The 12,925-nt window shown below is 46.3% G+C and overlaps 1 protein-coding gene across 1 annotated transcript in view; it reads left to right on the forward strand.

Moving 5' to 3' along the window:
- The first annotated feature begins 2,632 nt into the window (after nt 1-2,632).
- Nucleotides 2,633-12,925, forward strand: part of TNFRSF13B (TNF receptor superfamily member 13B) — a 36,585-nt gene continuing 26,292 nt past the window's right edge. Inside the window, exon 1 of the mRNA XM_043583356.1 lies at nt 2,633-2,713. Coding sequence (XP_043439291.1) covers nt 2,656-2,713 — 58 coding nt within the window. The 5' untranslated portion in view covers nt 2,633-2,655. The remainder of the gene's footprint in view (nt 2,714-12,925) is intronic.

The raw sequence follows: 12,925 nt of genomic DNA on the forward strand, positions 1-12,925 counted from the left end.
TTTCCTTTTTTTAAACATAATTTATTGTCAGATTGGTTTCCATACAACACCCAGTGCTCATCCCAACAAGTGCCCTCCTCAGTGCCCGTCACCCACTCTCCCCTGTCCCCCATCCCCCATCAACCCTCAGTTTGTTCTCAGTATTTAAGAGTCTCTTATGGTTTGCCTCCCTCCCTCTCCCCTGTATGTTCCTGTTTATACGAAGTTCAGGAACAAGCAAAATGAATCTATGGGGACAGAAGTCAGGATGATGGCTATTCTGCGGTGGCGGGGTGACTTCCTGAAGGGGCAGTGAGGGGGCCTTCTGGGGGGCTCCAAATGTCCAAAGTCCTGATCTGGGTGGCGTTGTCTGGGTACGCACATAGTAAGCATTCATTGACCTGCACACTCAAAATTCATGCATTTCACTTCATGTAAATTACACTTCTGATGAAAGAAAATAGAAAACAAATAAAATCCATTATCTGTAAAAGGTGTTTGAGCAACAGCGCTAACCAGCTTCGATCAGCAATGAGACTTTAGGAAACTCTACCATTCAGTTCCTGGCCACCCTACAAATCAGATTGGATTATATTTGATTTTCGTTGTCTGCCTACCCCATGCCTGCTTTCTAACTCCAAAGTGCTATCTCATTGAGCAAGGCAATGTGTGTGGCTGCAGAAAATAGCAATCAGTCTAGCGGGTCTGTTTCTGGAAGGCACAGGCTGCTCGATAGACAGAGACCGCTTTTTAACGGTCAGAACTAACCCCCCGGGAGCCAGCTGCTTTGTGAGGCGGTGAGAGCCCCAGCTCTGTAAGGAGGAGACGCACTGAGGGCAGCCAACACTGACTCTGGGCTTTCAACAGGCAGAAAGTTCCTGGCAACAGTGTCTGTGACTGCCTCTGGCTCCCAGCCCCACCCCGCAGCTTTGTTACTTTTCACTGACACAAGTAATACGTAAGTATCTTCTCCGTGTAAAAATTAAAGCGTTACAAATAGTACTAAAGTCACCTTTGACCATCACCCCCAAACCTCGTCCCCTCTTGTTCTACCCTGGGGCAACCATCGTCATCATGCCCACTGTGTAGGGGGCCATGGAGAATGCGATTCATGACTCTGCTTCACAAAAAGGTATCTTACCGTAGGTATCAGGCTACAAACTCCTTTTTTATTTGTTTTTCACTCAGTGATTTGTCTTGACCATCACTCCACATCACTGCCTACAGATCTGTCTCCTCTAGATCTGTGAATATCTCCATTGCATTATATCCCTGGTTACGACCTGTGAGCCTCACTTTATCCGGCCATGCTCTGTGGGTTGGACATTTATGCTGTTTCCAGATGCTCCCTAGTATTAGCTAGGCTTCCGCGAACAGCGCTGTGCACCTGTGGCACATGGAGGAGAATTTCTGGGTTGTGGGTTGGGTGTAGGCTGTGCGTTTTCATTGGTCCTGGCAGATTGCCCTCCAAAATGGTAGTACAACCCCCTCCCTCCAGCAGGGCGTGAGGTCACATTTCCCTAGATCACCTCTAGTTCTCGGCATCATCAAAGTTTCAGATTTTGCCAACCTGACGGATAAAAATTCCTTCTTCGTTGTTGAGGTTGTGTTTCTCTGCTTTTTGAGTCCGAGCACTTTTTAAGGCTTACCAATCATTTGTATGTCCTCTGCTGTTGTCTCGGGTCAGGTTCATCCAAATCAGCCTTTCGCTTTCCTCCCTTCTGCCCTCACTCCTGTCCTAACTGCTTCCTGGGATGCCCTCCTGCTTCCCCTCCACCTGCCTGATTCCTTCCCATCCCTCAAACTTCCTTCCTAAATGCCATGGGCTCCTAAATTTGTCTCACTCCCGTCTTAATCCCATGGAGGGAGTTGGGAAGCCATGGAAATCAAGTCACAAGAGTGTGATGAGGGCTACGGTGCTAATCCTCCATATTGTTTCTTGAGAACTTGCTACATGCTGAGAACTTGCCCTAAGAATTTAACTGTGCCCCTTCCATTCTCCCAACAACCCGTGAGCCAGGAACTGTTGTTATACCCACTTATGAGGAGAGAAAATGGAGGCACGGAGAAGTTAAGTGAATTGTCTCCAAGGCTTCCTGCTGGTAAGTGGCCGGGCTGAGATTCAAACCCAGGCTGTCCTGCTCTAGTGTCAGCCTGTTGAGTGCTTTGATACGGGTAAGGATAGGGCTTAGGAAGCACAGAGAAATCAGGGATGGCTTCCCGGAGGAGTTGGCCCCTCAGTGGAGCCTGAGGACCAAACAAGAGATGACCCCGCAATGAAATAGGAAATGGTCGTCAAGGAAGGGGGAAGGGCCTGAGGCTGGAGAGCTGGTTCGTCCTGGGTGCAGCCTGGGGTGTGTGCCAGGGGGCAGGAAACCAGGTCCAAGTGCGGGGTCAGGGCCAGATGGGGGTCATACCAGTCTATACCTCATCTCAAGGCCAGGCCAGCCCCCCTGCCCTGCGGGCCCTGCCGGGCAGCATGCAGGGGAGGCTCCGCAGACAGCACCGTTGGGGACTCCTGAAGCACGCCCAGGCCACCCGCCTCGGCTCCTACCACGCAGGTGCAGGGGCGGGAGGGGGTGCCGCTGATTTACATCCTACAGGTTGGGGGGAAAACCCAGGAAGTGCAGCTCAGGCACTAATCAAATCTAAGGCTAATAATAAACGTCCTGAGTAATGAGTGGCTTGGGCCGGAGCAGGCGAGGTGGCCGGACCCGGGCGGGCCCGGAGTGGTGTGAGTAGCCGGGGAGGTGGCCGGGTGGGGGGGCAGTGGGGGCAAGGAGGGCTTGGCCAGGGGCGCCCCGCATGGGTTCAGTGGGGTTCGGCGCGAGTAGCACCCATAACAGATGGACAAGCTCGGGCTTGTCTGGGGGCCACCCCAAGTCTGGGGGCTCTGGGGGTTTGCAGCTTGCACGCCGGGAGAGGAGCTGGGAGGCTGGAGGGTAGGTATGCACCTTCTGCATGCATCCCCTGACTTTAACAATTATCAACGTATGGCCAGCCTTAGATCGTCTACGCCCGCCATTTTCCCCCTCCAGCCCCACTGGATCATCTTAAAGCTAATAACAAACATTGTATTCTTTGATGTGTGGATGCCTCAGCAGCCATCTCTTAAAAACTTTTTAAGAAAACAACACCCAGAAAACTAACCATCATGGCCTGACCAATTCTGAAAAGAATGACCCCCGAGTACTAGGACCAAATAGCCGATCAGGGTTGAGGTTTCCCAGTTGTCTGATCAATGTCTTTTCCAGTCGGTTTGTTCAAATCAGGATCTGAGCACAGACCACATTCTACCTTTGATTGTATGTGTTAATCTAGAGCAATTCCCATCTGGTCTCATTTATTCCCCCCGTTGTTTATTTATGGAAGAACCTGGATCGTATGCCCTGTAGAATTTTTATCAGGGTTTTAAAGGTTCGTTCAAAGTGACAGAGCAGGAAGCATAGGTTGCTGGAGCCGATGGGACCCACGCTGCTGCTCTGTCCCCCACACGTCAGGCAAGGAGTCTATCTTTTCTCTGATTCCTTTTTGCATCCAGTGACCATGTCCCCAGACAGGTCCCCAGCAAAGGGCTCAAATGTATAAAATTTCTGAGACAGCCGGAACAGGTGAGGACACCCACCTTGACACAGGGTGAAAGTGCCGGGGCCTCCAGGACCACGGGCTGAGAATCGGTCAGAACTGTGACCCAGTGCTGAGCGAGGCTGCCTGGCACAGCAGAATCAGTACCGGCCTGCAGTCAGGGGTTCTGGCTCCCCATGTTCACGGACTCACCGTGTGACCTTGGACGGGCCCTTCACCTCTCCAGACTCTGTTTCCCCGGCTGCACAATGAAGAAGAGTCTCTGCCCCACCAGATGTCCCTCAAAACCTCACAAGGGCTTCGAACCCTCCAGAAGCCCTCTTGAGGAGTCACAAGCAAAGGTTCCGAGAAGGGCTGTGGAACTTCTTTCTCAGGCTTCTATTCTGCCCAGCCTGTGTCGGTCCTGGGGCTTTCCTGCCCTTCTTTGGGGCTGGATGATGGTTTTGGGATTTTATGTAGGTCCAGGTGGTGGTTGGGGAGTGGGGAGCAGCCACGGCACCCTCTGGTCTGCTGGTTGTCAGCCATCTGCCCAACTATGTCCCCATAAATCTCTACAGCTTGCTGGCTTCCAGACCATGAATGAGTCTTAGAAGCTCTCTAGGGCTGCCCTGTCCAATCTAACCCACCTGGCCCACCCAGCCCTCCCTTCACAGTGGGTTAGCACCCTCCCTCTCCTCTCCCCAAATGAGGGAAGGGTCAGAGGTCTCTTTTTAATTTTGTGTGATTCTTTGGCGTTTTAAATTTGCTTGTTGAGGGGCGCCTGGGTGGCTCAGTTGGTTAAGCAGCCGACTCTTGATTTCGGCTCAGGTCATGATCTCACGGTTTGTGAGTTCAAGCTGTGCGTGGGGCTCTGTGCTCTCAGCTCTGCACAGGGCCTGCTTGGGATTCTCTCTCTCTGCCTTTCCCCCCTCCTCTGTCTCCCTCTCTCAAAATAAATAAGTAAACTTTTTTAAAAGTTGGCTTTTTGAGTAGGTAGTGGTCACGCTTTGCAAGCCCAGACAGTATAAAAAGGTATATAATATGAAGTCTTCTTCCCTCCCTGTCCCCCATCTGCCCAGTTCCTGCCTCCCCTGGAATAAACAGCCTTACCGACATATAATTTACGTGCCTGAAAGTTTACCCATTTAAAGTGTACAAGTCAATGTTATTTATTATAGTTACAGACTTGTGCAATCATCACTATAATCTAATTTTAGGACATTTCACCACTCCCCACCCCTCAGTCCCTCCACACCCCTTTCTGTCTCTATCCATTTGCCTAATTTGGACCATTTTATAAAAATTGAATGTGGTTTTGCAACTTTCTGTCTCTACCAATTTGCCTACCGTGGGCCATTTTATAAAAATTGAATGTGGTGCTTTGCGACTGGCTTCTTCTTCTTAGCACGATGTTTTTAAGGTTCATTCATGTTCTGGCACATGTCAGCACTCTGTTCCTCTTTCTGGCCAAATTATATTCCATTGAATGGATATGCCACGTTTTGTTTATCCATTCGTCGTGTGGTGGACATTTGGGCCGTTTCTGCTGTTTGGCTGTTATGAATAATGCTGCCGTGAACTTTTGTGTTCAAGTATTTGGGTTGACATATGTTTTCATTTTTCTTGGAAGTGTGGTCGCAGCAGCCTGTGGCAATTCTGTGTTGAACATTTTGAGAAACTACCAGATTGTTTCCCACAGTAGATGACCATCTGATCATCTTGCTTCAAATTCTCCGCATCCTCACCAACACTTGTCATTTTCCATCTTTTCATTGTAACTATCTTAGTAGGTCTCTCAGTGTCGCGTTGATTTGCATTTCCCTAATTGACAAATGATGTTGGGCGCCTTTTCCTGTGCTGATTCAGATATATTTTTGGAAAAATGTCTAACTCCTTAACCCATTTTTAAATTGAGATGTTTCTTCATTGTTCAGTTATAAGCATTCTTTATATATTCTGGATCCCTTAACAAATATATGATTTGCAAATGTTTCCTCCACATCTATGGACTGTCCTTTTCTTTTCTTTCTTTTTTTAAAAATTATTTTATTTATTTTGAGAGAGAGAGAGAGAGACAGAGGCAGAGAGAGAGGAAGAGAGAGAATGCCAAGTGAGGCTCGATTTCACAAACTGTGAGATCACAACCTGAACCCAAATCAAGAATTGGACACTTAACCAACTGAGCCACCCAAGCACCGCCCCCCTTTTATTTTCTTGATGGTTATTTTGTGAAACACAAATGTGTTTGATTTTCATGAAGTTTAATCTCTTCATCTTCTCTATAGTCATTTATGCATTTTGTGTCATTGCCTAACCCCAAATAATGAAGATTCACTCCTGTTTTCTTCTAAGCTTGTCGTTGTAGCTCTTACATTTAGATCTATGATCCACTGTGAGTTAATTTTTGTGTGTGGTGTGAGGTAGGCGTCGAAATTTGTTCTCTTACACATGGCTATCCTGTGGTCTCAGCACTGTTTGTTGAGAAGATTATCCTTTCTCCCATTGAATTGCCTTGGTACCCTTATCAACTGAACATAAATGTTAAGCTTTATTTGTGGACTCTCAATTCTATTCCATTGGTCTATGCTTATCTTTATGCCAGTATCACACTGTCTTATTTACTATTGCTTTGTAGTAAGTTTTTGAAATTGAAAAGTGTGAGTCTCCCAGCTATGTTTCTCTTTTTCAGGATTGTTTTGGCTCTTCTGGGTCCTTTGCATTTCCATAAGATTTTAGGATCAGCTGTCAAATTCTGCGGAAAAGCCAGTTGGTATTTTTATTAGGATTTCATTGAATCTGTAGAATAATTTGGGGAATACTGCCATCTTAACAATATTAAATCTTTCAATCCATGAACATAGGCTTTCTCTCCATTTATTTAGGTCTTTAAATTCTTCTTTCAACAATCTTTTGTAGTTTTCAGTGTACAAGTTTTACACTTTTTTGTTGAATTTATTTCTAAAAATTGTATTTAAAACACCATTTTTTGTTTCTTAAGTTTCTTTGCGGTGTTTCGTTACATATATACCAACTCTTATAGATTTGAACTTCCCCCCTTTTTGCAAAAATAAAGAAAGAAGGAAGGAAGGAAGGAGGGTAGGAAGGAAGGAAAGAAGAAAGAAAGAAAGAAAGAAAGAAAGAAAGAAAGAAAGAAAGAAAGAAAAGAAAGAAAGAAACCCTGTTTATTTTTATTTTTGTTTTTCCACATAATATATCTTGGAGTTCTTTCATAGTAATATATAAAGAGCTTCCTCATCCTTTTTTATAGGTGCATAGTCCAGTATATAAGAATATTATAATTTACTCATTCACTCCCTTATTGATGGGCAGTTGGTTTTTCCCCAATCTTCTGCTATTACGAACACTGCTGCAATGGATTTATTATCTCACACTTTGAGATAAATCAGAGTTTGATCACTATATCAGTGGTAAATACATCAGTAATTTTTTTTTCAACGTTTATTTATTTTTGGGACAGAGAGAGACAGAGCATGAACGGGAGAGGGACAGAGAGAGGGAGACACAGAATCGGAAACAGGCTCCAGGCTCCGAGCCATCAGCCCAGAGCCCGACGCGGGGCTCGAACTCACGGACCGCGAGATCGTGACCTGGCTGAAGTCGGACGCTTAACCGACTGCGCCAGCCAGGCGCCCCAATACATCAGTAATTTTGACAAATGTTGCCAAATTGCCCTCCACGAGGGTTATCCCTGTTTCCTCTCTTTCCATGGTGAATGAGAGTGCCAGTTTCCTTATGGCCTTGCCAATAGAAGGTGCAATTAAGCTTCTGGATTTTTAAGTCTATTAAGGAAAGATAGAATCAGCATAGTTTGAATTTATCTTCTATTAGGAATGAGACCAAACATCTTTATGATGTTTTCCCCTGTCTGTGAACTGTCTGTTCATTGTGTTTGCCCAATTTTCTATTGGGTGGCTGGCCTTTTCCTTTCTGTTTATAAATAAAAGATGCAAATGTTTTGTTTCCATTTTTCATTTGCCTTTGGACTTTCCTTGAGGTGTTTTTGGCCATGTTTGGTGATTTTTTTCTTTGCTTGTTCTGTGTAGTCTATTTTATCAGTCCTTTTACAGATTTTGGATATGGTGTCATAGTTAAAAAAGTCTTTCATATTCCAAGGTTATAAAGAAATATCAGGTCATTTTTTTCTTTAGAATTTTAATAATCTTATTGTTTTCCACATTTAAATCTTTGGGCTATTTTTTTAATAGAGGGGAAATTATTTCCTGTGCCCAGGTACTTTTTTTTTTTTTTTCAACGTTTATTTATTTTTGGGACAGAGAGAGACAGAGCATGAACGGGGGAGGGGCAGAGAGAGAGGGAGACACAGAATAGGAAGCAGGCTCCAGGCTCTGAGCCATCAGCCCAGAGCCCAACGCGGGGCTAGAACTCACGGACTGCAAGATCGTGACCTGGCTGAAGTCGGATGCTTGACGGACTGCGCCACCCAGGCGCCCCATGTGCCCAGCTACTTTAAAAAAAAATTGTTTTTATGTCTGTTTATTTATTTATTTATTTATTTAGGTTTATTCATTTTTGGGAGAGAGGGACAGAGTGTGAGCAGGGGAGGGGCAGAGAGAGAGAGGGAGACACAGAATCCAAAGCAGGCTACAGGCTCTGAGCTGTCAGAACAGAGCTGGACATGGGGCTTGAACTCAAACCGTGAGATCATGACCTGAGCCAAAGTTGGACACTTAACTGACTGGGCCACCCAGGCGCCCCATAATGTTTACTTATTTTTTGAGAGAGAGAGAGACAGAGTGCTAGCAGGGGAGGGGCAGAGAGAGAAGGAGGGGCAGACACAGAATCCGAAGCAGGTTCCAGGCTCTGAGCTGCCAGCACAGAGCCTGACACAGGGCTCGAACCCACCAACCGTGGGATCATGACCTGAGCTGAAGTCGGACGCTTAACCGACTGAGCCACCCAGGCGCCCCTGTGGCTCAGTTACTTTGTCTCTGTCAAGAATATCCTCCCCTAAGTTTTGAAAGCAAAAGCCAGCATTTTTTTCTCCTCTCCGTCTGCCAAGACACCTTTACCCTGAGTCCTACTTGAATGACAGAAATGCAGGCGGGGGAGGGGGCAGAATAAAACTTAAATATTGTCCCGGTCCAGCTGTCTATAACACAGTGCAAAAATGGAGACGGCTTTTCATTCCACAAGTCTTTACTGGGGACAATGATGGACAAGGTCATTTATGAGGTCATTTATCAAGGACCTACTGTGTCCTCCTATTATGGAAGGCGCCGGATACAGAGATGAATGAGAGTGTCAGGAGACAGAATGGTGACTCCCAAAGGTCAAATTACAAAACAAGAACCATCACCAGGAAGGCGTGCTCAGGCCACACGGTCATCCAGGGAGGCACATGTAAGGGCTCAGAGGAGAGGCAAGGGGGCGAGGCAGCTATGGGGGCAAGTGTTTTTAGAAAATTATGGTGCTTAAGCCACTGGTTGAGGTTGTGGGAGCAGTTCCCAGGCCTGGAGTGCTAATTTGATGATACTATTATTATTAATAAGAATAATGTCATAATAATTCTCTATCGTTATGATTATATGGTTTTATATTACCGTAAGATGATTTCAATTGTGACTACAATTGATCCATTCTATTTTTTGCCACTTACATCAGACTAATAACGGCCGCTTGGCAGCTTCGCCTCTGGCCAGTTATACGCATGTCACGTACACGTCCTCGAGGGAAACTTCTCTGCAGGGGGAAGCCTGGAACGCCCATTTTGCAGATAACGAAAACCGAGGTTTCGTGCCCTTTCCCAAGGTGATCGGTAACGACACGAGGCATAACTGTGCTTTCCCCACCACAGACCCCTTTGCTCTCTCACGCGTGTTCTGCCACTGAACTGTGGCAAATCGATTTTCAAAATGAGCTAACAGGAGGCAAAAACTGCCATGGGGAGAAATGGTCGTCCCCTTTCTACAAACACGGACCTGAGAGGGGCCCCTGGGCGGCTCAGTCGGTTAGGCGTCCGACTCTTGCTCTCACCTCAGGTCTTGATCTTGATCTCAGGGTCATGCGTTCAGGCTCCGTGTTGGGCCTTGTGCTGGGCACGAAACCTACTTAAAAAAAAAAAAAATTCCCTATCAGCACAAAACTGAGAAAGTGACTTGACTAGTACTCCCGGGACTCAGTTTAGTTCTGACTTAGATCCAGCGTGGGGATGGTGGGCTCACCACCCTGACAATCTCTGAAAGGTAGTTTTGGGTGCAGGTGGGGGCTCCCAGGGGTTAGTCTCAGAGCTAGTTTCAATACCTCAGAAGAGCCTGGTAAGAAATCACGTACAACGAACTGAAATGAAAAGCCACCTTCTCATTTCCTTCTTTGCCTCCCCCCCCGCCCCGCCCCTCCTCTCCCTTCTTCACGGGAATAAAAGCGGGCTTCTAAGTGGTCATTGCCAGTTCTCCCACATGTGCCCCAGGTGTCAGGCTGTGACCTCCTCCGGGGCACACACCCCATCTCTTCACGTTGGAATCTCCTTCTGACCCCCCCCCCCCCACTGACAACCTAGTTCAAAGCCCCCAGCTCATGTGTTTATTCAAAGATTGGTGAGAAATTCCTCCTGTCTTGAAGCTTTTTATGGTCCCTTCTTTTCAAGTCACATTGACAGATTTTCTTGGCAAAATTCCAAAGAACGAGGGGCGCCTGGGTGGCGCAGTCGGTTAAGCGTCCGACTTCAGCCAGGTCACGATCTCGCGGTCCGTGGGTTCGAGCCCCGCGTCAGGCTCTGGGCTGATGGCTCGGAGCCTGGAGCCTGTTTCCGATTCTGTGTCTCCCTCTCTCTCTGCCCCTCCCCCGTTCATGCTCTGTCTCTCTCTGTCCCAAAAATAAAAATAAACGTTGAAAAAAAAAATTAAAAAAAAAAAATTCCAAAGAACGAGAAGGAGTTGCTGAGGCTTTTATCCATCTTGCTTCTTTCTCATGGGCACAGGACCCTCTCCCCACCGTGGAGAAAGACACAGGGTTGTCTTGGGTCCTTGTGGCAGGAACTGGCCCTTTTAATTTTCCCTTGACCCAGGTCCAGGCCTTGGCCCGTACAATACTCCATAGTGCAAGGAGTGGCAATGTTAATAAGGGCAATAGCTCAGGGGGTTAACCTTTTACTAATTGCACAGTACCATACGAGGCAAAGCACTTGCCATACATGTAATAACCACAATGGCTTATGAAGTCGGCAATAACATCCCCATTTTATAGATGAGGACACTGCGTTTCAAGGAGGCAAAGTTCTGCCCAAGGTCACACAGCTAGGAAGTGCTGGACCCGGGATATATAGTCCAGTGGTTTCCAGCCATTGCTACCTGAATGTCCAGAATATGATATGCACACACTGCTAGTTCTTGACTTTTCGATTTTAGACATTGTGCATTAATTTCCTGCTTTCTAAGATGAGAACTCAACTCTTACATCACCCTCTGCGTACCCACCACCTCCCCTCTACCCAGTCTCCCAGAGCATGGTGTTTAGTTAGATCCGTGGAGACGGAGAGCGGTTCTGGCCCCAGCAATGGGGCTGACCCCGTGGCAGATGTGGCAGGACCAGCCGACCCTACTCCCGACAGCCTGCGCATCTGTCCACTCTGACGCCCTCAGGATTTCCAGAGAGTCCATCAACAATGGAAATTCTTTTGGATCCCCCCGGTCAACCCCAGTGCTCAAGGGTAGACTGCCAGCTAATCAGCTTGCCCCCAAATGTAAAACCCTCCACGGTATTGTTCTCCCTTTTCTTCTTCCTCTCTCTCCTAAGTCCTGGTATTGCCTTTGTTCCTTGACAGTGGTCCAATGACTGTCCCCGCTCACGCAGATGAGGAAACTCTTGTATGGGAAGCATAAGTCAGAGTCCTTGAGTTATTCACTGACAGTTGCTCACACGTTTATGATGCTGTGAATTTTGTTCCCAGCTGAACTATCCATGTGCTATGATTTCCCTGGCGTTGACAGCTCCTGAGTTCTCTCTGCACGTGTCAGCGATTTATCCTCAGCTCTGTGACAAACCCAGCCTGGCAGTTGGTCAAACATACTCACTTGTCTATTATTTCAATGTTCATCAGAGACATTCCTTCCCTCTTTCATTTTAGCTGGGACAGTGTTCCCTCCAGGCCTGCAGGCAGCTGTCCCCCGAGATTTCCTTCGGCATCATTCTGAGAATTTCTACCTGCACCTCTTTGCTGAGATGGATCCTGTGTTTCTCCCCGACTTGTCACCATTTGGCTTACGCCCTACATTGGATGGAGTGTATCCCCCAGCAGCTTACCAAGTCACCACTATCTAGATCCAAAATCTCTCATCATCCCAGCTTTCCCCTCCCCTCAGCCCCTGGTAACCCCTGGTCTACTTTCCGCCGCCATGAATTCGCCTATTCTAGGTGCCTCGTGTAAGCAGAATCAGACAGTAGCTGTCTTTTCGTGGCTGGTTTATTTCACTTACCATAAGGTCTTCAAGGTTCATCCATGTTGCTGCATGTGTCCGTACTTTACTCATTTTAATAACTGAGTAATATTCCAGTATAATATAGCACTTTTTATTTATCCCTTCATTTATCGATGAACACGGGTTTTCCACTTTCGGTCTATTGTGCATAACGCTGCTGTGAACGTTGGTGTACAAGTATCTATGTGAATCGCTGCTTTCAGTTCCTTTGGATATATATCTAGGACTGGAATTGCTGGGTCATATGGTAGCTCTATATGTAACTTTGTGAAGAAATGTCAAACTGTTTTCTATAGTGGTTGCAGCATTTTTCATTCCCGCAATCAATACATGAGGGTCCCAATTTCTCCACATTCTTGTCAAGACTCATTATTTTTCACTTTTTGGATAATTGCCATTCTAATGAGCATGAAGTGGTGTCTCACTGTAGTTTCGATTCAGATTTCTCCAATGACTGGCGATGTTGAGTATTTTTATATGCTCATGGGCCATTTGGATGCCATCTTTGGGGAAATGTCAACTCAAGTCTTTCGCCCAGTTTTGACTTGAGTTGTTTCTGTTTTGGCTGTTGAGTCTCAGGAGTTTTTTATGTCTTCTGCCTATTAATCCCTTATCAGAGATGTTATTTGCAAATATTTGCTCCCATTCTGTGAGCTTTTTGTTTTTACTGTCTTGATGGACAGAAGTTTTTAATTTTGATGAAACCCAACATATCTAGGTGTTGTATCAAAAGTGGAATTGCCAGATGGAATGCATGAAGGTGTTACCGGTTTTCCTCTAAAAGTTTTATAGTTTTAGTCTGAAGTTTAGGTCTTTGATACATTTGAAGGTAATCCTCCAACTCTTCTTATTCTTCAAAATTACTTTGGCCTATTCAGGGCCCCTTGCAATTCCATATGAAGTTTTAGGATGAATTCTTGTATTTG

This window comes from Prionailurus bengalensis, chromosome E1 (assembly GCF_016509475.1).
Source record: "Prionailurus bengalensis isolate Pbe53 chromosome E1, Fcat_Pben_1.1_paternal_pri, whole genome shotgun sequence".
NCBI lineage: Eukaryota > Metazoa > Chordata > Mammalia > Carnivora > Felidae > Prionailurus > Prionailurus bengalensis.